The sequence below is a fragment of the Pecten maximus genome, chromosome 14, assembly GCF_902652985.1.
Source record: "Pecten maximus chromosome 14, xPecMax1.1, whole genome shotgun sequence".
In the NCBI taxonomy this organism is placed as follows: Eukaryota; Metazoa; Mollusca; class Bivalvia; order Pectinida; family Pectinidae; genus Pecten; species Pecten maximus.
In genome coordinates, this window is record NC_047028.1 from 29,728,041 (window position 1) to 29,751,716 (window position 23,676).

The following is a 23,676-nucleotide window of genomic DNA, read 5'->3' on the forward strand; positions in this document are numbered from 1 at the left end:
TGTGGATTTTTCAAACTAAATACATTTTTCACAATCAAAATGAAATCTTACTAATAAAACATGTTCTAATTGTTTCTATATTAATTTGTGAAAACTGTGAAATGAACACTGCGTGATAAACTTACTATACATGGCCGATGCTAAAATGTATGTTTTATTTTATTGTCGATTGACATTTTCACACTGCATTACAATATATACTACTTATATATGCTACAATTTACAATATCATTTACACTTCATTTAAAATTACGTCTTTGTATCACATATTGTACCTTTAATAACAAAAAAATCAAAATACATGTATTTCAACATTTTTGTGAATTACACAAGATGAGAAAAAATATATTACAAAAAAAAAATATCAATATTCGTTCAAATTTCTCAGTTGGTGATACCTTTTTTTAATCTAAAACCCTGACATATCAAACAGCTGTATGATATCCTTAACATCACTGACGAGCCCTAGACGGATGAAACAACTATATGATGCATATTTATAATTTTTATTCGAGATAATCATGTATCTATTACTAAATTCATATTTGAAGGCGCTATTCAATTATGTTTTGTACAATATGTAAAAAACAAGACTTAATTAGAAAAGACCAACAATATAGCCTGTTGTCCTACTAAATAAATACATAAAAATGGAAGCTATCGGAAATAACTGCGTTATCCTGCAAACAAAAGAAAAATGTTTCTACAAAGGTAGACATTGACATATTGAGATCTGCCTATTTTTCTAAGTATTAAGATATTTGTGTTTCACTCATGATCACTAAAATATGTTGTCTTTAATGGTCCAATAATAGTGGCATTATTACGTATCTCAAGGCCATATGCTATCATAATCTAGATTTAATATAGAGATTGAAAGATTCTAAGATGAAATTTATTGTGATTGTATGTTCTGTTGGTATTCAAACCTGATATATAAAGTATAATTATATTAATGATAATAAAGTTGGAAATAAACCAACATAAAGTATTATATTACCAGAGGAAGGCTTGGAATTTAACACGAGAGTGATTTTATTATATTTCTGTGATAATTTACAACCTAGTTTAATCAAATGCAGTACTGATTATGGTTTTCCCGGATATGATTCGTAATTTGGTTTAAAAATACATCCATATAAAAATAAGTTTAGGAAACTGAAACTGAAAGCTCAGTCTGATTGAAATACAGACCATCATTATACACTACGTTAAAAAGATCTTTATTTTGATAAGACTGCTGAAAGCTTGAAGCAGTCATAGATGTTCAAGTGCAAGGGAGGTAACTCTTTATGTCATGGCTCACATTTTAACACTCCTGTTGTGTTGCGCGAGTACAGGATTCAACGACAAAAATATACAACTGATATTATTAATATTTCTTTTCTAAATTTCATAGATTTCTGATAATCACTAAATAGCCTAAAAAGACGTCACTATTTTCAAATATATATTTATATATCTTCTTTTCTCCGCCCCTTCCTGTCTAGTGGTATTGTGTGGGCGTGTGACTTAACTTTTATGAATATGTTTTTATATAGATCGGTGTCATATTTGTCAGCGTAAATATTTCACTGTTTTATTATATGCTGATGAAGACATCTAGTAGTCTTGGGAGTATACAATCTTCATTAAATATCGAATTACATTACAGTATAGCACTTTGTTTTATTTATACGCTACATGAGCTAATCAAGCACAGGTAGGCCCACCTTGAATCAATGCGACACGAATATCAACACCGTTAATGGTAATGGATGTGGGTAGGCTTTTCTGCATGGATATTTATATCAATAAAATTTAACTTTAATATAGATGTAGGACGATGAAGATTTCAAATTGATGTCGCGATAGAAATAGTTGGTGTCAGAAGTGTGTCTAAAATTACATATGTTTTAATTATATCACATTTAACACACATCCTCACTTGACTCCGAGGAATGTAAAACAAATGATGCCCTCAAGAGGTGTATCAAATACCATGTCCTTGAGTCTGAGAGCAGTGGAGAACGTGACACTTTCGGAAAGTCTGTCAAGTGGAATAAATACAAGTACGCCATGCATAGCTCCGTTTACTCCCGAAAATTGTACCGTACAATATACATATAGAAATAACAAGTCTGTTATCATACAGTTTGTAAACAATTCATTTATTCATTTTTGAGATGATCCCGGAAATATTGTTTGCCCTATATATTTTCGATGATTTTTTTAAGTGACATAGAAAGATATAACATACTTGGGATAGTCTCCGAGATAGGGTCTTCCAACCACTTTTGTTCTTTTCAAAACTGCCATAACAGGATGAAACCGTCATTGTACGTAATTCCTAAGTAAGCATTTCGAGCGAAAGCGCAGTAATGAGTAAAATCTTGCCTCAAACATAAAACGTTTGTATTTAGTAAAACATACCATCAGAGTTAATAGAAAATACAACGATGATTTAATCAGGATATACATTGTATAATGATTGAAATTCTGGTCGACAGCATCTTTATCGAGTTTAATCATCTTATCTTCCAACAAACTATTGGCATGGGACTACCCATTTGAATAAATTGTGATTCTCTGTTTTCCGACTTGTTTTTGTTTTCAGGCGACGCTTACCAAACTAAAATACATTATTGACCATGTCGATTGCATATGCCATGTAGAACTTGGAATCAGGTACACTACCGACTCTTCAACATTATCCACTTTCCTAAATCTTTGCTTTCCTTACCATCGGAAACAGATGATTTCAATTTTCTAATTGTTAATTTTCCATTTCTTGATAGCAGCATCCCTGCATCCCCTACATGTACATACGATTTTACATGTCCCAGGTGATTCTATGTTCAAGAGCTTGTCCCTTTTATCACAATTCCAGTGACATATATCGATTACTGACGAGAAATTAACAACAAAAGATTTCGATTCAAGAGATGCAGATTGAGGAGAACCAAAGGAACGATTTATGATCGACATCATGATCTTATTTAGAAATATTCTAATCCTCATGCAATATGAACAGACGTGTTGATACTTGTTGATACACCCAGTGGTTCCGTTGTCATCATCCTAACTCTCATTTGAGATTGTGACCGACTCGGATTTGATCTAGATTTGTATGATGGGTGTCGCCGCGACCTGGATTTGTATGGCGGGTGTCGTCGTGACCTAGATTTGTATGACGGGTGTCGTCGTGACCTAGATTTGTATGGCGGGTGTCGTCGTGACCTAGATTTGTATGGCGGGTGTCGTTGTGACCTATATTTATATGACGGGTGTCGTGGTGACCTAGATTTTTATGACGGGTGTCGTCGTGACCTATATTTATATGACGGGTGTCGTGGTGACCTAGATTTTTATGACGGGTGTCGTCGTGACCTAGATTTGTATGATGGGAGTCATCGTGACCTAGATTTGTATAACGAGTGTCGTCGATGAAGCAGAAGACGCCTATCTTTCCTGAACACATTGTCTTACTGTATTGTACTTTTCCAGGAGTCTCAAAGTAAATTTATATTTTTGTTTACATCTTACCCCCGTTTAATTTATTTGAGTCCGAGTTATGGTTTCGTTATTATGTCGGTATTCTTTATTATTTTTATCTAAATTCGAGGATCAGAAAAATAGATAATGAACATTTGTGAATCAAACTTCTTTACATAATATATATTAGCACGTTATATTGTTAGTAATTAATTTGAGTAATAAAGCTTTTGATGCGTGTTCCATTTGTAGTTATTAAACCATATACACGTTGCCAATGTATTCATGCTTATTAACTAATTAGATATCCACTGTCGAAAACAAATGCAATGCACAGAGTAATAATTATCAGCAATGTTCTTTTATTTAACAATTTCTTAAAATATGCTCAGTTTGTCATTTTTCTCTGTGTAGAATTCTGAATGAGAAACAGGAAGACTTGTGATATTTAACTACGAACTGTGAATCGAATGATATGTTACCGGTATTTTCAATATAGACAATGTCTAAAATAGATATAGATGTACCTTTTCTGATTCCTGTGAAATATAATTTTGCCATTTTTAATTCATATGAATTGTTACACAGCTCAGAGCATACATACGTATATACATGACGTCAATTTTAAAACCAACAATGTAAATTACGAAACATGTTGATTATACAGGTAGAAGTTCTGTACCTCCTCGTTCAGATTTTATAATTTCTTTCTGTTTATCCTGAGTTCTGTCTGTCACCCTCTAGCTAATAACAATTTATGACATTAACATTACTGACTAGCTCTAGAAGGACAAACCAGCTGTATGAAACTAACTCCCAAGTTGTACTGAACGCTGTTAATGTATCTTGTGTGTCCTGAACGTAATTTCATAAATCATGTTATTCTTTATCAAACAGTTGATACTTCATCCGTCCATCATCGTCATGTATAGTTCTGATATTTCCAAATCCTCCAATCTCTCAATCGAAAATGATGCCCGCTTTTTGTCGAACGCATTAGCTTATGTATAATTGCATATGTTTTCTCTTTATTGTATTTATAAATGTTACGTCATGAATGTATAACTTTTCACAATGCTCTTTTGTAATGACAAAAGGCTTATTCCATGCACTTCCTTCAAATGAAAGCCTACTTTTACTGGAGTTACCTGCTATCAAAGTTGAACAGAAATGATCATACCTAACTCTGGTTTCTCTGAAGTATGCAAGCTCCTCGAAAAAATCAGGGGGTTGTTTATGTATAAGTTCTTTATATTTCTGAAGGAAAAAGTAATAAAGAGCATAATCAAGTTTTGCCCAATTCTGATACAGTTTTTCTTCATTTGGTCCAAACTTCAACCGCAGATCTATATCTTTCTTTCCATTTAGTTTACCATATAAAACGTGCCGAAGATCCCAGTTTAAAAGTCGACGCATTAATACTATAGATTCATCAAGGTACTCCATCACTAAAACAAGATCGAATTCCTCATTCAGCTTAAGTAAATAATCCTGTACTGCATTCAAATCAGTCTTCCAAAACAAATCAAAAGGGAAGCCGAAATCATACGACATAAAGTTGTAAGTTGTTGCAATTCGATCTCCCCCATACTTCATATACTTTTCGTTATGTGCCAAATATTCGTAAACCGGATTTTTCCCTGGTATGTCAATCAAAGCTTTCTGACGTAAAAATCGTACGCTTGATTCGAATTGGCTGAAGGGCTCCCTCACGATTCCAATGTACACCGTATCTGCCGGCATCATACTATTAAAATCCTCTTTAATATATCTAACATGTGTGCAGAAAATATCAATATGTTGATTTTTTGGTGTCGGAAGAATATTTTGTTTTATCAAACGTTTAATACCGCCGCGATCTTTTTTTCTTGGAAGAGCAAAAACAAGGTTATGTTCGTATCCGTAACGTAGAAATATGTTCTCAACAGTTGTGCTGGCTGCTTTGTGAACCTTTATAAATGCAATGTGTTGAGCAGGAACGCCTTTAATGCGGTCTCGAAGCTGATTGGTCGGTTCTCTTTGTCCATAGACTGTCCGTTTCCTAGTTATTTTTGGTGATTCTGAGTTTATTGTGTTAACGTAGGCTAGCAAATTACAATATAATTCCCAAGTTGTCAGACAGCACAATCCAATGACCGCAACCCTGAAACACACAATGTATATTACAGTGAAATGTACAAAATATTTTACATTAGGATGGCATAATGGGCAGGACGTCGTGATTTTGACGCATTTAAAAAAAAAGATAAAATAATGGTAACAAGAAAAACAAAAGCAAAAAAAAAAAAAAAAAAAAACAGAAAACAAAGCAACCCCCCCCCCCCCCCCCCCCCCCAAAAAAAAAAAAAAACAACCCAACCCCCAACTCCAAAACAACAACACAAAACAAAAAACAAACATTGAAAATGAACGTTTATTGAAAAATTCTACCCCTATAGTCATGATTTCTATTTCAATACGTTCGAAAATTTGGCACTCAGGCGATTTTTGAAGAAAGTTTCATTGTATGCTTTAAAAATGCGATGCTTCATGAAATTAAGTAAACATTGTTGTACATGGTTTTCATAGTCATACATAATGTAGTGGTTGAGCCGATGTATCCGGTTATTCTTGCCATGATTATGGCAAAGATTATAGATATATCGACAAAGGAATTGTTAAAGTCTGATACAAAACAGTCCCTTATCATTAGATGGCATTACCTATTGTTTCACCTATCCTGTTCTTCATATTATTATAGATCGGACAAAACGCCCGATATGATTTCACTATATGGCATGGAAATGATACAAATAGAAATGATGAACTTGCATTAGGATTTGAAAACGTTTTAGTTACGGAAGTTATATGCTATTTAAGACGTTAACCTTTGCGAAGTGTATTATACAATAAATACACATATATTTAAACTGATACTAGTTCGTAATACTAGTAAATGGAGACAATGAGAGACAAAATATATTGTCAAAGTATGTTTACCTATCAGATATACTTACCATAGACATTGGTTACGCATAACGACTACTTTTGTCTCCTGTTTCCAACGAAGAGCTTGATTAAGTTGCAAGAGGATGTGCCCGGTATCTAAGATTCTGTGTGCTCTTTTCGCATTTTAACTATGTTAGTGTTAAGTCACGTGACCAAACTACAAACGTCACACGTGTCATGCTGACATAGGCAAGACGTATTTCAATATTAGGGATGGTGCATTATAAAGCCAAAAATCTATATTTTTACATGACCGAATTCTTTCTAGCATGATACTTAGATACTATAAAATATCTTTCATTCATCCTTCATGCTTATAGTAATTTTGTGATACATAAATGCATATTGCTAGGTTGAAAAATAAGTACCCAAACTCTAAACCAATATTTTGTTTACTTTAACCTCTTCAAACAATACTTTCCTTAATTGACATTTAATTATGTTCATATATATTTTTTGTACCAAACACAGTGAATTCTGGTAACTTATTTACGGCTTATGTTTTGCAAGTAAACAAACGAAGCAAGCTTAGATTTGGAGTTTCAGGTGAAACGTTTTCTCAGCCTACTAACGAAGCTGAACATGTGTCATTTTTTTTATTTAACATAATTTATTGCGCACAAGTTATTACAATATTATCAACTCCTTCTCCCAAAACAAGAACAAATTACAAAATCTGGCAAAAGAAATGTCAATAGATACTGATATTAACAATATTTTACATTTCATTAAAGTAAAAATATCAAAATCGGTTGCTGGTTTTAATGAAATAATGCAGATTTCTAAAAATTGTAATATTTTAGTCCAGGTGTAAAGATGAAGAACGCAGATGTTATATATTATTGCAATAAAATGCATACTTAGAACAAAACTTGGAGACTAACGAAAAAGAAACAACGCGACATTCAAACTGAAATTTAGGTCAAACTGTTCCTGGTGATAAAGTTAGGTATTGTTGTTTAAGATGTGTCATGTGTTTGTGCACTCAATTTTATTTAGTTCCCCGTAAAGTATCCATATTTTGTATTTTTCTGGGTTGTCAAAGTTATGGGCTTTGCGTTAATATACCAAATCTGTAAATAAGAAACATACACGTACTAAACAAGTTTGCTAAGTAGTATTGGCAATCAAAGTAAAATGTATAAAGGGTATTTTTAAAAATAAGTTCACAACTAAATTGGGCTCTAATTTCCTTAAGAAAGGAAATGCCATTATACTAGATTTTGCCATTGTTTAAGATGTCTTTCGGAGGCAGATTTATATACGTATATAAATAAAAACTTGTTTTGGTCCCAAACATTGTAATGAATCCACAGGTACATGATAACGGTGTCTATAATTCATTTGTGTGATTTCTTGGATTGGGGAAATGTCTTACGCATTATGAGGAATAAGTTTGTCATATGATGGTCTGTTGACCTCCAAATGAAATGTTTTCACGACACGACACCCCAAGTAGGCGTTTGTTAGCGGGTATCTATCAAATCCGAGATAACGTCTTTTCTTTATATTAGTGCGAGTTACTTTACAAATATGGTATTGCTGCCAAACTCATAACTTAGACAATACAGGTAACAACAAAAAGTGTTAAATATCTTCACGTCACGTCGGACCGAATGCTCAATGAGATCGTTATTAGAATGAAAAATTAGTAAGTTTGGAGTGAAAAGAGACGTTACGACAACGTGTAGATATCTGAACAGCAGATCAAATTTTGTTTCGATAATGTCAGCTTTGTGGAAAAAAACCACAAAAACAGCAAAGACCGTGCATTCGACGCCTGATACGGCGCCATGCTAGTTGATATAGAGTCTAGTTGTCGTGTATTTCTAAGCTAAAATGGAAAGTGTAGTACTTGTGATTTTACCATTATAACCAATGAAAATGCCATGGATGAATGTATTACCCTAGCTCCTTGGCGATTGATCTTGTTTCATACTATTAGAGTAGAGAAATGAACACCGATTGGACCGTGACCATATGGTGAAGGTATTGTTATTAATATCCATACCTTTTGTAGTGTTAGCCTTTGAAGTAAAGTGACTGAACATTTAATCAAAAATCAAAAGCTACTAAAACATAAAATGTCAGGAAAATACAAATACAATATCGATTTTGTCGAACGCAAATTAATTGTAACGTTCATGTTTACGACAAAGAACATAAAGAAAAATCATTAATTTATATTTTATTGCAAAATTATTTGCATATATTTCATATAAACATTATTACTGCTAGTCTTGATATAGGTATTCAATATGTAAAAACAATATGTTTGTTTGTTACAAGTTTCTTGAGCATTGCCAATTGTAGCGCTTATTTTTTCCAGTTTGTTTTGCTTTCTTAACCGACTTTTAAATGTTCATATAGGTGTTTCCCTCACCCGAATAACAGCTGGTTGGTTTACAACATAAGAGAGTTCATGCACTAATAGGTTGTCATGTCGTCGAAGTAGGACGTAACCTTACTAAGCTACACTTAGATTACCAAAAGTGACCGTTAAACATTTTATATCAAGTTCGCAGCAACTTGTAGCTTGTACTGTAAATCACTTAGATTTCGCTAATACTTTATTTCGCGAATACTTTATTTCGAGAACTTATCGCATCAGATATATTTGATCAGTTTATTTAGTAAACCGTTTACTATATCATTTTTGTCATTATCCATGTAAATGTAACTATGCCTTGTAATACACTGTATATATGTTGGGAGAAGGCGTTGATAAGTTGTTGTAATTTGTGCCTAATCCCGTGTCTATGTTTTGACAATAAATATGTTTAAATTAAAGATATATTCGCGAATACATGATTTTGCGATCACTGATCTAGGCACGACTTTAATTCGCTAATGATGAGATATTGGTCATGGACTCAGCGAGACTCATATATCGGTAACAGATAGCTTGGTCAATATCGTACAAATAACCGCGAAAACTTTCATTTCGCGATTGACTAACCTCGCGTAATAACGTGGACATGGATAACACGCGTTTAAGTTTAAGTCAAATTATAAGTTTGACAAAGTTATTTGTAACCTTAAGATAGTAACTTTATCATAGATAAAAACAATTTTGAGCTTGGACATTACCTTAAGAGAGTGACTGAAAATATTCAAAAAAATTTCGTGACGAAATATCTTCGCGAATCTAATTTCAAAGAATAATTCCGTGCTTCACATTTTTGCGAAATGACGAAGTTATGAAATTACACACTTACTATGCTTGTAAGAATAGATTTCTGCGATTGTCCTAATACGCGAAGATGGCAAAAATAAATCACTCGCGGATATTTGTTGGTTTTAGAGCGATTGTGTTTTTTCGTATCAATGCGGTACACAATTGAGAGCGTTGATTGAATCTTCTTACGGAACAAGAAACCATTCTTCATAACCGAAAAAACACACACACGCACACACTTTATTCCACCATATTAAAATATACAAGATAAAAATATAAAGACATTCTAATGGATTTTTAAAAGAATTGAACCTGGTTGACTATTTTTTTTAGTAGATGGAAATTATCATTTTATTCTGTTTTCGTATTTTGTATGAAGATTTCGTTTATTTGTTTTATTTTGTTTAACGTCCTATTAACAGCCAGGGTCATTTAAGGACGTGTCCGGTTTTGGAGGCGGAAGAAAGACCCACATGGGTATAAAATTCGTGACACAGAGGTGTCGGGACAAATTAACCACTTGGCCACCGCGGCCCCTTGTATAAAGAAATATTATCTATAACTAAGATATTATTTTTATTGCATGGCTCTTCTAATAGTTCCCCCTTTTCTCTTTACAGTACGATACCTAACCTTAACAACAGGGGAAGGACGATGTGTACCTGATCCATTAAACAAGGGCAAGAATGATAAAACCAAGTGTTCCAGAAGAGTAAACGTCTTCGGCTTTATCGACGACTACCGCCATGTAAAATCCCGCCATTATCTCTTTCTCAGAATGAGAAAATAGACGCGCGATGATATGGGGCTGGAACTTTTGCCGATTTATAGTGCTACCTCACTGAAGCATACTGCCGAAGACACCCAGCGCCATCAAGGTGAGAGGTTTGGACAGGGGGAAGTGTATATCTCCTGTTTACACAATGACAAATGTGTTTATACATCTAAACAACAGTTCTGTGAGATGTGTGTTGATTTATGTCGAGATTTCGTTAACAGGTGATGATGATATTAACAAGCCAAATGTCTGTCAATCTAAATATTTGCTAATTTCAAGTGTTTTCTTTTCAGTATTTCCAGAAAGTCAACGTCATGAATATACAATTTTCCACAGTCTTCTTTGGTAACAACAAATGGTCTATTCCAACGACTCCCTTCAAATAACATAACATTTTCGTCATTTTTACTCGCTATTAAATTGGTACAGAAGTGGTCATACCTAAACCGAGTTTCTCTGAAATAAGCCACCTCTTCGAAAAAATCGGGAGATTGGGCTCTTAGACGTTCTTTATATTTTTGAAGGAAAAAGTAATAAAGAGCGTAGTCTAGTTTTGCCCAATTCTGATACAGTTTTTCTTCATTTGGTCCAAAATTCAAGTCCTTATCTGGGTTTTTCAAGACATTAAGTTTACCATATAAAACGTACTTAAGATCCCAGTTTAGGAGCCGTCGCATTAACACTATAGATTCGTCCAGGTATTCCAGCACTAGGACGATATCAAATTCCTCATTCAGACGAAGTAAATGGTCCTGTATGGCGTTGTAATCCGTCTTCCAGAACAAATCAAAAGGAAAGCCAAAATCATGCGCCATGGCATTGTACGTCACAGGCCTTCGGACCCGCCCTCTAGATTTTACGTATTTTTCGTTACGAGATAAATATTCAGAAACTGAGATTTTTTTATTTGGTATTTGAATCCATTGTTTTTCACGTAGAAACTGTATATTTGATTTGAATTGGCTGAACGGCTCTCTTACTATTCCAATATACACAGTATCTTTCGGAAGCATTCTTATGAAGTCATTTCTATTAAATCGTACATGTGCACAGAAAATGTCAATAGTCCTATTTGTAGGTATAGGGAAGATGGCATGTGGTGTTAATGACTGCACACCAGCGGGATCTTTACCCTTCGGAAGAGCAAACACCAGATTATGTTCGTGTCCGTAACGTAGAAAGATGTTCTGGATGGAGGTACTTGCTGCTTTGTGCACCTTTAGAAATGCTATGTGTTGGACGGGAGCGCCTTTTATGCTGTATCGAATCTGATTAGTTGTTTCTTTTTTACCTTTCAAGGTCATTTCCGGTATTTCGGTTTTTAAGTTAGCGTGTATTAGTAAATTGAAATAAATCACCATTGATTGAAGACAGCAAACTCCCATCACCACCCTCCTGAAAAAATACAGAAAATATTTGGGTAGTTTGGATAGTATTTTATGATTTGATTCTAGTTATTGTCCGTTGCAACCACCCCGGTCCTCATATAGAGAACATGATATTAACTTCATCAATTTTACTTTGCTTTATATCCAGGGTGGCGTCGATGAAATAGAAAAAGACTTATACCCCCGAAACACCTGGCCTCTTTTTAAAGTACAATGTATCTATATAAATTATTCCTTTCCATATCATATTAAGGGTTTCATCGGGTTTCAGAGTTTGAGTTACAGTTTCACTTATACTCTTGTATTTTACAGAAGTATTTGATGAAGCAAAAGACGCTACTTCTCTAGAACGCCTGGTCTTACTCTCCTTGTACTGTTTGTGTTAAAAGAAATTGCACGTGGGTCGTTGAGATAATATTACTAGAGCTGCATAAAATAACATTTTAAGTAAAAACCATGTTGGAAAAATATTCAACTATGTAATATGACATTATAAATATTTAGGACTCAGGTACACACGTAAAAATTATCGGTCGAAAACTGATAATTGTCATTGCGTTCGCATAATTTTGTCAGCCGAAAAACGCGCCGTTAAATTCATACTTCAAACTTGAGGGATTCGACCCAAGCTTCGAACCATGATCGGGACAACCATTCTGCTTACGTTTTACATTCGAAATCGAATTCGATCTCGACTTCTTTTAAGATTGCATCAAAGAAACTAAAGTTATGGTTTGGGTTTGGTAAAATAATTATCATCAACATTTTCTCAAAAACAGTGGTACCCGCAATGGAGATCCTTTTCTGCCTCCAGTAGGAACACAGAAAAAAAATCATAATAAAAACATATATATCGAAATTAACCTGAAATGAAATTCGAATTTCGTGTCTTTTCGACACATCTAGTTCCTTCTAGGTACATTTAACGTACAGATTTCAACGGAAAACTTATTTCATTCTAGTGTTGTTGTTTTTTTGTTTTTTGTTTTTGTTTTTTCTTTTGTTTTTGTTTTTTGTTTTGTTTTTTGTTTTCTTCAGAAACACCATTCAACTACATTTAGATTGTGTTAATTGCGGTATGTATATATATTGTACACGTGTTTTTTTAAGTTTTGTGGTTGCGCCGGTTCACCATTTTGCAGCCTACTAGGGTATAATACTCTCAAACGATTGTGCCAAAACAAGTACATGTAAGTCCACACTATTTGGAATAGGACGTGTTCAGGTAATCAAAATAATACAGCGATATCAACATTTTAGCAATGATAATATTTTAGCAGTTTTCGGATCGGAAGTTTTACAGTAAACAGGGATTATGTTAATTGCATTTACAAATATTTGGGAAGCGCAGAGTGTGACTATTTACTGTAGAGAGTCAAGCTGTGACTATTTACTCCAGACACCTACGGCCTCATCATTTTAACACGTATTCCACCCTTGTGGTCACAAAGTATGGTAAATACCCCAGACTCGGCTGAGGTTTTTAGAACAGTTTGTAGTCTCGATCTTGCATCATTTTTCTTTTGTTGTATTATGACATCACAAGCTGTCCATTCAATACACATGCAGAGAATGCACATGCCACGCACAGATATGAAATAAAAATTGATTTTCATCAAATGGTGTACTATTACACATGTAAATGTACATAAAAGAAATATTATGAAAACACGAACGGGATAACTAGTATAAATTTGTAATGGAATGCGACTGATGTTTCGTTGACATAAATGTTAATAGTTTAGAAAATGCACTTACCATAGATATCGGTATCTCATAGTTGCTACAGTTACGTGTAAGGACAGGTTCCTAAAGGACAGCTGCAGGACAGCGTCAATGTATCCCAGTGAGTTACACTCCATAACGTCACGTGACCACAACGGCCATGTCACACGTGTCAAACAGGTATTTATGTACACAATACGGTATTCCCTGATTAGGCAGATAAAATAACAATTGTATATATATCTTAGTATATGGTGGACATATCAAATTAACAATTACAATGAAGAAAAAAAACAACAACAGAGACAACCGAAATTAAAATGAAACATTATTTTTTATTCAAAATCCATAAAATGATGACAAAATATGAAACAAAATAAAGATTTGCATGTACATAGCTAAAAAGACCACACGTTCCGAAAGAGTAAGCGTCTTCTGCTTCATCAACAGTACACACCGTGTAAATATAGGTCAAATGTGGGAGGTCAAAGCTTCAAAATGAGAACTAGGGTGATTACATAGAGGCCACGAGGTAACAAGCATCGAACACGGTTAACGTCATATCGCAAAAGGATATACACAAAAGGCCCAGAGGGCCTGTATCACTCACCTAGATATTTCAGTAATCATGGCAAAATACTTTACCTTATATAACAATTATTTTCCCCACTTTTTTGTTGCCTCTCCCAACAATAGTTCAGACCAAATATCTGTTAGTTTTTAACAAGAAGAATGATTTTAGTGTTTTCTTCCTTTTTCTCAATATTTCCCCAATTCGGTTCCTTCTCTCCGGCCAAAGGGTGTGACATCCTCCATTTATACAACGTTTGACCAATAATGATCCAGACCAAATTTCATCAAAATACATTCAGCTGTTCAGAATAAGTAGCGATTTTAAGGTTTTATCTTAATTTCCCTTTTGACCCCGCCCCTCCGCTACCAAAGGAGTCATATCCTACGTATAAACAACGTTAAATATCATTTGCAAAATAATGCTCCAGTCGAAATATCACCAAAATCCACTCAGGCAATCATGACTAGTAGCGATTGGAAAGATGTGCCTCAATTTCCTATATTGGGCCCGGCCCCTCCGGCCCCTCCGGCCCCAAGGGAGCTACACCTTCCGATTATGTAATGTTATATATTATTTGCCCAATAATGTTGACGAACGACGACGTTCCGCCATGGAATAAGTTAAATGTAATACGTGAATTTAGGAAACTTGAATCACAATGAAATGAAACATGATAATTAAAACTGGGCGACAAAATCTGTGTTACATTGTAATTAATTACTTCTGTACTCCCACGGGAATCATATTAGTGGTGCTATCTAATACTAGCATAATTTATATACGGAAAGCCGTAATTGATAGAACGAGAGCTAAATATGAACAAAATATAGATTAACATGGATATCTTTGAAAACGTAAAAGGAGACCAAGAGTTCGCCAAGAGAGAGCTTGGTTTGGTTGGTTTTGATTAACGTCTTATTAACAGCCAGGGTCATTTAAGGACGTGACAGGTGGAGGAAAGCCGGAGTACCCGGAGAAAAACCACCGGCCTACAGTCAATACCTGGCAACTGCCCCGCGTATGTTTCGAACTCACAACCCAGAGGTGGAGGGCTAGTGATAAAGTGTCGGGACACCGCACCACCATCCCCCATCCCCCAAAGAGAGAGCTTCATCTGCTTCAAAATCAAGCGACAGAGAATACGGACATAATGACGGAACCATGATTCACACTCAATACAAAAAATGTATAAATAAAACAATAGTAAAATATGAACGAAATATAGATTTGTATGGAGACCCTTAAAAGGGTACAAGGAGAATACGACCAGGTATTCCGGAAGAGTAAACGTCTTCTGTTTCATCAACGACACCCGCCATACAGATCTATAGTTACGTCACAGTCTCAAAATAAGAACTGGAGTGATGACAACGGAATCAATAGGCATATAACAAAACTCAACCATGTCTGACTTCATATCAGATCAACAAAGCCACACAGTCATTAATAGAACATGTCATAATGCGTGACTGATATTTGCTACAGACAATCTCAAAGATTTGAATTCTTCTGTAAAACTAGACACAAACGAGAGTATACACGTCGGTATTTACGTGAGCATGTGGTGAGAACATTTGCCATCCTGCCTGTCTTTGATGTTACTCTGTCCGTGAATGTTTCATTCATGATCGAATGTCAACAAAACATCAATGGCTTTTAAATTCCGAACATTATCCAGTTTTCATCGATTTTTACATCATTGCTTTACAAGTCTGCAACAAAATACATTTAGCAAAAATCGGTAATCTATATTTCATACCCGGAATCTGAATATAATGACGTTTATATCTACCAGGTATCGTTGTAGCGTACAAATGTACAACAAAAACATGACCTTTATATTACAATATTTGAATGGCCGTTGACGATACCATAATCTCCCAGCCCTGGACGGAGGACGTCAGAATGTCACCTGCTGTTGTCATTAAATGTTCCTTATCCTATCAGGCGATTCAATTCAGGATCTTTGTCTTTTCTAATGTTCTAAATATGTATAGCCAAGTATGCTGATGTCGGTAACGTAGCGGAACTGGACTGGGCTGAACGCCGCCGGTCAGGTGACTCAAACGATTATGGCCTCCGTCTCGAGTTCAGAGATCATGGTTCAAATCCCATTCTGGTTGTTGCATTTTTACTCTTCCGTTACATTTGGCGCCCATCTAAATACACAGGGGGGTGGTATGTGGTATCGTGTGTCTTCAGGGTCGAAGACTTTGTTGACGGAGGGAGGAAAGTAGTTGGATTGAGCTGAACGCCAGTGGCCAGGTAGCTCAAATGGTTAGAGGGTCCGTTTACAGTTCGGAGGTCCCGGGTTGCAGTCCCGTTCTGGTCGTTGCATTTTTCCTTCCCATTACAAACATATAATGCATTTATTTCTGTATGGTTTTATCAAGAAACCATATACAGCATACCCTTTAAGGTTCATTTAGTTGAAACATATAACGCAAATCACAAAACTTCAAAGAATACATTTATTTCGCTAAATGAAAGCACCAACGATTTATTACAATGTACTAAGCCTTGGAATGTCCTGTAAATATACAACTTACAAAAACACACCTTATTGCTAAATACATGACTCTGCTTTTATTGCTAAGCTTCACACGCAAAGCGTTTGGATACAACAATTTTCATCTTCGAGAAAATGTGCTTTCATAAGCGCACACAAAGCAAAGTACATAATACTCCGAATCAAAAACAAGCTTGCGAGTCTCACAAGTTCCTTGTTCTGTGAAATGGAAACTGTGCATGATTTCAAGTCAATTAGACACACAGGAAAACAAATGGATTGGGTAATGATTTACAAGGTTCAACTATTGTTTGACTGGTAACATCACAACATTCTCCTCTGTGGTAAGTTAACCTATGTTACGTTAACATTTCCTATAAACAGAAAAAATGACGGAAAACAAATATTCCACTTCAATCTGTTTATGTTACATACCGGCTTACTTGTGTGTGAAGTCTTGATTATTTGATAACATCCATTTCCCCACACCATTCAAGACCCAGAAATTTCGAAATGTACGCATATACTAAATGACCTGTATAATGAGTTCGATTTAGAAATCCATCCAAATACAAACGCATGACCCAGTATTCAGTAAATACCGTTATATTTTCATTATAGTTCAGAACTAAACTTTATTAAAGTTTATGGTGTCTCAACAAAATGAACATGAATCTTCACACAATGTTTTGTTTAACTTCCTGATTTCGGAACAATGTGCGCAATATGCATCACAAGCTATAGCTAGTCATACAGTATATATGTATATATAACAGGATTATCATCGAAATATTTTCTGAAAATACACCAGAAATAAACCTGCTATCTACACTTACAGTCATATTGTAGAAGATAGAAAAACGTTTCACAAGTAAGCTAGAGTCAGAAACTGCAAAGATTTGAATTCGTTTCCTCAACTATCTTATTTGATTTGTTTTTCATTGAAGTATGCATGTGATTATCATGTGCTCAGGGACAAAAGACTAGAAACATAAAATAAAGAAATCAGAGAAGAGAATTAGCTCTAACAACAAAATAGAACATTTGTATAAAAACTGTGAAACGTTTGTAGAACAAAGGATAAAACATCACTTAACAAGGTTATCATAAAATGAACAGGGATCTTCATCACAAAGCTAAGTATTCATCGTAAAAATATATGACACTTACAAATAATTGAGAATTAATAATACCGCAAATATGGCTTGGTTTGATTTTAATCAAGTCAGTGGTCATCTGAATAGCAAATCCAGTGATATTTAGCTATAAATCCAAGCTATGGTGCAATTTAACCTAAGTACCTTGATCAATTGTTAATCTGAACATGATGAGAAGACAGTTTTTAGAAAAGATGGTTAAACCGCTGAGTTTGAGGTAAAATTAATAGAAAACATGCATCATACTATGATCAGATGCCTTGATAGTAGCCATTAGGACCTTTTTATTGATTGAAATACCCCATTTATGCCATATCTGTGCAATACAAATCACAAACGACATTTGCATCTCAAGGACAAAAAGAGAAATGTTTATGCCTTTCATGATTAAGGTAAAATCATGTCAAGATGTCCCTGTTACACTGAGAGCATACGACATTGTTATTTTTCATGATTGATTATCTGTGTGACTAATAACTGTTTGCTGCCGCATCTTACTACAAAGTAACTCTTTTGAGGAAACCGTCAGCAACTGCAGCAAATTATTGATTGTTTTGAGAAATCCAGACAAACATTATGGTATATGACATGACTATTTTTGTGTGAATTTGTGGATATCTGTTCTGTTTTAAAATTCCACATTATTTTCCTGTACAAATGACCCTTGCACTAAGGGGTATTGGCATACCAACACTGTTCTTTTTTAAAATTCCACATTATTTTCCTGTACATATGACCCTTGCTCTAAGGGGTATTGGCATACCAACACTGTTCTGTTTTAAAATTCCACATTATTTTCCTGTACATATGACCCTTGCACTAAGGGGTATTGGCATACCAACACTGTTCTTTTTTAAAAGATCACATTATTTTCCTATACAGATGACCCTTGGACTCCGGTGTATTGGCATACCAACAAAGAATCAGAGACACACAATTCCTACATCTCATGATGGCACAGTAATAAATAATCATCTCTCCCACACTTCATAGTTCTATTGCTATCTGTGGTAGGAAAACATTATATCTGTACGTACCTACAACTGATCACCCCTGTGTTACGTAGACTAAACATCTCAACTCATGGTATACAATTTTAATAGTTAAGCACTTTAAGATGACGCTTACTCATCCAAAACATCTGGCCACTTAATGGTACTTTGAAAAGTTTGACTGCAAATGTATCTTTAGTTAGAATTATGGTACCGTTTGCATAAAAGTATTTTTTGTTACTAGTATTCTTCTGGTTGAGATATATTGGTCTACGTCACACACAGAGGAAGAGTCTAGTAAAGACTACAGAACCATGTAGTTTAACCATATTCAAACATAATATTGTATAAAGACAAAATATAAAGAAATATTGGATACAAAAGTAGATCTATAATAAAAGCGGATCAAACTAGACTGAAATGTAACAAGCAACATCAACAACTAAAACAGGTTTTATTTCGATATTTTCACTTTCAAGTATAAAAATATAGTTCGGTTAAACTAGTAACGTAAATATTTAATATTTGGAAAACTTAACAGATGAGCGAACTCTTTATAAGGACAAGCAACAACTAGAAAAGGTGGATAGTCATTATCCAGGCAAAATACAAACAAGGACACTATACCTAAAGCTATATATATAAATGTATCACATTGATATTACACTTGTCAGTATCTACATCTGGTAGTGAAATATATTCTGTATTCCATATATCGTAAAAAAAATGTTTTCTTTTACATTCTTGTCGGCCAAATCAGGAACAACAAATATTACTTATCATCATTCTCAATGTAACACCCCCCCCCCCCCCCCCGCCCCCCCCCAATTTCTTTTCTTTTGTCTAGAACCCCACCCCCACCCCCACTCAAACCCACCCCCACCCCCCATCAGATATTTTTAAACAAATGTCTTTTATAGGTTTATTACTAGTTTGGTATGGTTTAGTTTGTTTAATGTCCTATTAACCACCAGGGTCATTTAAGTTCATGCCAGGTTTTGGAGGTGGAGGAAAGCTAGAGTTCACAGAGAAAAACCACCGACCTACGGTCAGTACCAGGCAACTGCCCCATGTGGGATTACTAGAACCATACAGATTTTGTTTTAATATATATTCAGTATCTAAACATCTTTGCTCAATGAATTTGACATTGAGTCCAATAAATTTATCCTGATCCAAACATATAAAATGATATTTAAAGTTCTTTAGGGCTTGAAGTTGATCAAATTTCCTAAATAACGTTTACAAAGTCACTCTATATAACGAAACAATGAACACATTCACAATGCAACATAAGCATGGAAGATCAGACTGAGTGCTTGTAAATTTACAGATTTTAGCATATATCTTATTTCAGTTTTTTCCACAGCCATTCTGCTAATTACGACTGTTTTAAAATTCCTTTCTATGACATAGCTGATGTTTTTTTCAAATGCGTTGAAACTTAAATGCATTGAAATAACAACATTTATCTTATACAATATGCATCATGGATAGCCATAATAAACATTTATACAAGGTACATTATACATACTACCGACACCTGTGTTAACATATACATTGAATATTGTGGCTACATATACATATATATAAATATACACCATTTTATAGGCAGGTAGAAGCATACAGTACGAAAATCCATAAGGGACCTTGGCGCCCAAATTATATCATCACAATAATAATTCACATAAAGAGATAATTATTACTATCATGAAACATGATTTCATATTTTTTTGTTTTGTTTCATTTTTGTTTATTTATTTTTGTGGTTTGTTTTTAATTCAGCCAAAATCCTTAAATAAAATATTGATTAAATACGCATAACAAGAAGTCATATTAAAGGAACATATACATAAATTTCAAGATTATTCCATCAAATGTTTTTTGAAAAGTAAGAAAAATCAATTAACAGGCAGAGCATAGACGAAGGCGATTTGAAAACCTACCATCTGATGATGGGGGCTAAAACTTTACAACAGCATTGTACAGAAAAGTGGAGATCAAAGCTAGAGGTAAATTAATATGGACGAATCTTGCCCTGATTTTCAGATATACATTCATATCAACTTCCATCCAATTGGGATAATTCATGGAATTCAAATTTGACAAATGACACATACTGTGCTAATTCATGCAACATACATTTTTGAAAATCCTGCATCATAAAACTTCAAATGCATTTTAAAACTGTTGACTGAACTGCCATTAACCAATATTATTAGAAAATTAAAATTTGACATATGGGTAATAATTTATCTACAGCCGGCAACCTTATACAGTTTTATTGGTTTTTAAAAATCTTCTTTTTATTTTTTTTTAAATCTTATTTTTAAAATCACAATACAAGGATTTTCGTTTCAGATTTGATCAACTTCGGAGCCATGGCATTAATTATATATAGAAATTAGTATACATGTAGATAATCAATATTAATGAAAATCACACATACAAAATGTATAATATTATTCTAAATGATAAGGCGATATACAAGTAAGTACAACTGTAACTTTAAGAACAACTTTCCGACAACAATGACAACAACATCGCTTTATCTAGATACATCATAAAAACAGATTTTGTTCAAAGCTCAGGCTGCGGAATCAGAAAACTTCACGATTGTCAAATTCAAAATCATATCTATATAAACAGCCATATTTGAAACTGTAAAATATTTAAGATTCAAGGTTGAGACACAACCTAATGACTTCAAAGTGTTGATGAAATGAATACATTTTTCTCTTGTGCAATAGAGATAATATAGTAATCATTTGGAGTTTGACATACCACTATATCACAGCTACATAGCGTCTCAAAGCCATTCACGAATTATTATCCATGGTCGTCAGGCCTTTAGCAACAAGCCAATGTTTTTCTCAACTCCCTGGTGACCATTAAGCCGGAGCTGCCATTCCGGTACTAACAGCTTACACATGACATTTCTTACACTGCCCTACCATGTACGCATTTACAGCAGAGTCGACTGGAACACAACAGAGTAATTATATAGTATCTTGTTCAAGGATACAACACAGCGCCCTTGCTGGGACTCAAACTAGCGACCCTTCGGTCATGAAGCCCTGTGTCCTACCACTTAACCACCGTGCCTCAATATACAATATACATTGTAATGTGAAAAGTAGACATATATTTCAGTTTAAATTGTTCTCAGAATTAAGATGGTTGAATGATGCTTGAATCAAATTCTAATTATGCTGAATCTTATTATTTTGGTTATTCACAAGGTCTTTAAAACAATATGGTAACATATGAACCCTAGCTAAATCATAATAAAATCATTGAATTAATGAAATCATTAAATGTGTCAAAGTCCTTCATAATAATTAATATTCGATTCGATTGAACAATTGCCTGTACAGATATAAATTTGACAATTACATGTACAAATTTAAATTTACAAATGCGTGTACAAATTTTATGAATGAAATAGATTGTTTAAAAGATTTTTTTTATAGATTTTTGTTTCAGGAGAGGTTGTAGACCAGAGTTTTTAAATACAGGTAATTGCCTATACACAAATCATTTTGAATCTGACACTTGTCCGACATGAGGATCGATACTTTAAATAACGTTTTAGATAATGAATCCTTCCTATAGGAAGATGACAAGCATTAACAAGATTTCAGCTTGGACCACGGCTACCTATAATAGCGTTTGACAGCACATATTGGTACAATTTGCAAGTCCTATGTCAATACATCAAATTACAGTTAAAGCATTGATACATATACCTATAAATCATAACAGCACAGAATCCACAATGCCTAAAAAGGAAAATGATCCAAAATCTGAACAATGAGAGTTTAAAATACACCAAGGTTGAAGAAATCACAGTTATCTCCCTTCCTTCTTTCATTTCTTAAAAATAAAAATAGGTCTTTTGTGAAGTTGTTGCATTATAATAGTGAAATTAAAAAAGTGTTTACTTGAATCAACCATTTTCTCCCCAAACTAGATAAATTTTCTCCACAAACATGGGGAAATATTCACAAATAGTTACTTGAATTATTAACAGATATCAGTATTCAAATTCTACAGTCATTTTCTTGAGAAATTCACTCTACTTTCATTATACATAGAGGGATTGTCTTTTTCCAATGTGAAGGTGACTAAAACATTTTACAAACGCTATTGAGAACGGAAAACTTTTCTTTGGATAATTCTTTCAGTAAAATGAAAATATTTTCTTTTCATATCTGTTTCTGCACTTCGGAATACCTTATAAGCCCCTCTCCTCACTATACATGTATGTAAACTGTTGTTCTAAAGTCTACATACATGTAGTATATTTCAATTTTTTCTTGAACCAAATCGGACATGATATCATAGCTACACAAGATATTCCATGCTATGTTTAATATTTTGAACAAAAAAAATATTTTGAAATTTAAATTCTGATAGATATTTATCAGGGGATTTCAACATTTTCATGGTTTGAGTCAGTTTTGATGTAAAACCTGTCAAAAGCAGATGAGTTGAATTACTGGGTGAAGATACACTGTCGTACATCATCACTCCTGGAAGATTCCTACCGCCGGTACATCCTTGCTATGTCCGATTTGTAGTGCTGTTCCATCGCTTTCCGCTTCAGTTTGAATGAATCTGTGACAAGACCGGAGTCGGGCATCCAAGGTTCCGGGACCAAGGTGATCCCTTGTGGTAAACAGTATTTCTCAACATTTGCTGGAAATATATAAAGACACATGATGATTTAATTATAAAAACAATTTTCTAATAATTATAACAACTTCTTCAATAACTAGTTATTTAATATACTATTCAACAAACACATCAAGGTCATTTCAATGGGTGCAACTTAAGGATTCTTTTATAGTGTCATTTACCTGAAATTTACAGGTTGAAATAACCATCTTTTATTCATTATTTCTTATTTT

At 34.2% G+C, this 23,676-nt stretch overlaps 3 protein-coding genes across 4 annotated transcripts in view; all 3 read right to left on the reverse strand.

The window, feature by feature from the left end:
- Positions 1-1,923: 1,923 nt before the first annotated feature.
- On the reverse strand, positions 1,924-5,658 carry LOC117341855 (galactose-3-O-sulfotransferase 2-like; the record flags this gene model as incomplete). The annotated part of the gene is made up of 2 exons (XM_033903714.1): positions 1,924-2,029; positions 4,655-5,658. Coding segments are annotated over 2 exons (1,110 nt in total), but the record flags the coding sequence as incomplete, so codon positions are not given.
- Positions 5,659-10,675: 5,017 nt separating this feature from the next.
- Positions 10,676-11,722, reverse strand: LOC117341856 (galactose-3-O-sulfotransferase 2-like). Its single transcript, XM_033903716.1, has one exon. It carries the CDS (start codon positions 11,720-11,722, stop codon positions 10,676-10,678), a length of 1,047 nt encoding a protein of 348 aa, XP_033759607.1.
- A 4,840-nt stretch (positions 11,723-16,562) lies between these two features.
- LOC117341976 (long-chain-fatty-acid--CoA ligase 4-like) overlaps positions 16,563-23,676 on the reverse strand; it is a 31,111-nt gene continuing 23,997 nt past the window's right edge. For both annotated transcript variants that reach the window (XM_033903883.1, XM_033903884.1), the window contains exon 17: positions 16,563-23,464. In XM_033903883.1, the coding sequence (XP_033759774.1) occupies positions 23,310-23,464 (155 nt within the window). In that variant the 3' untranslated portion in view covers positions 16,563-23,309. The remainder of the gene's footprint in view (positions 23,465-23,676) is intronic.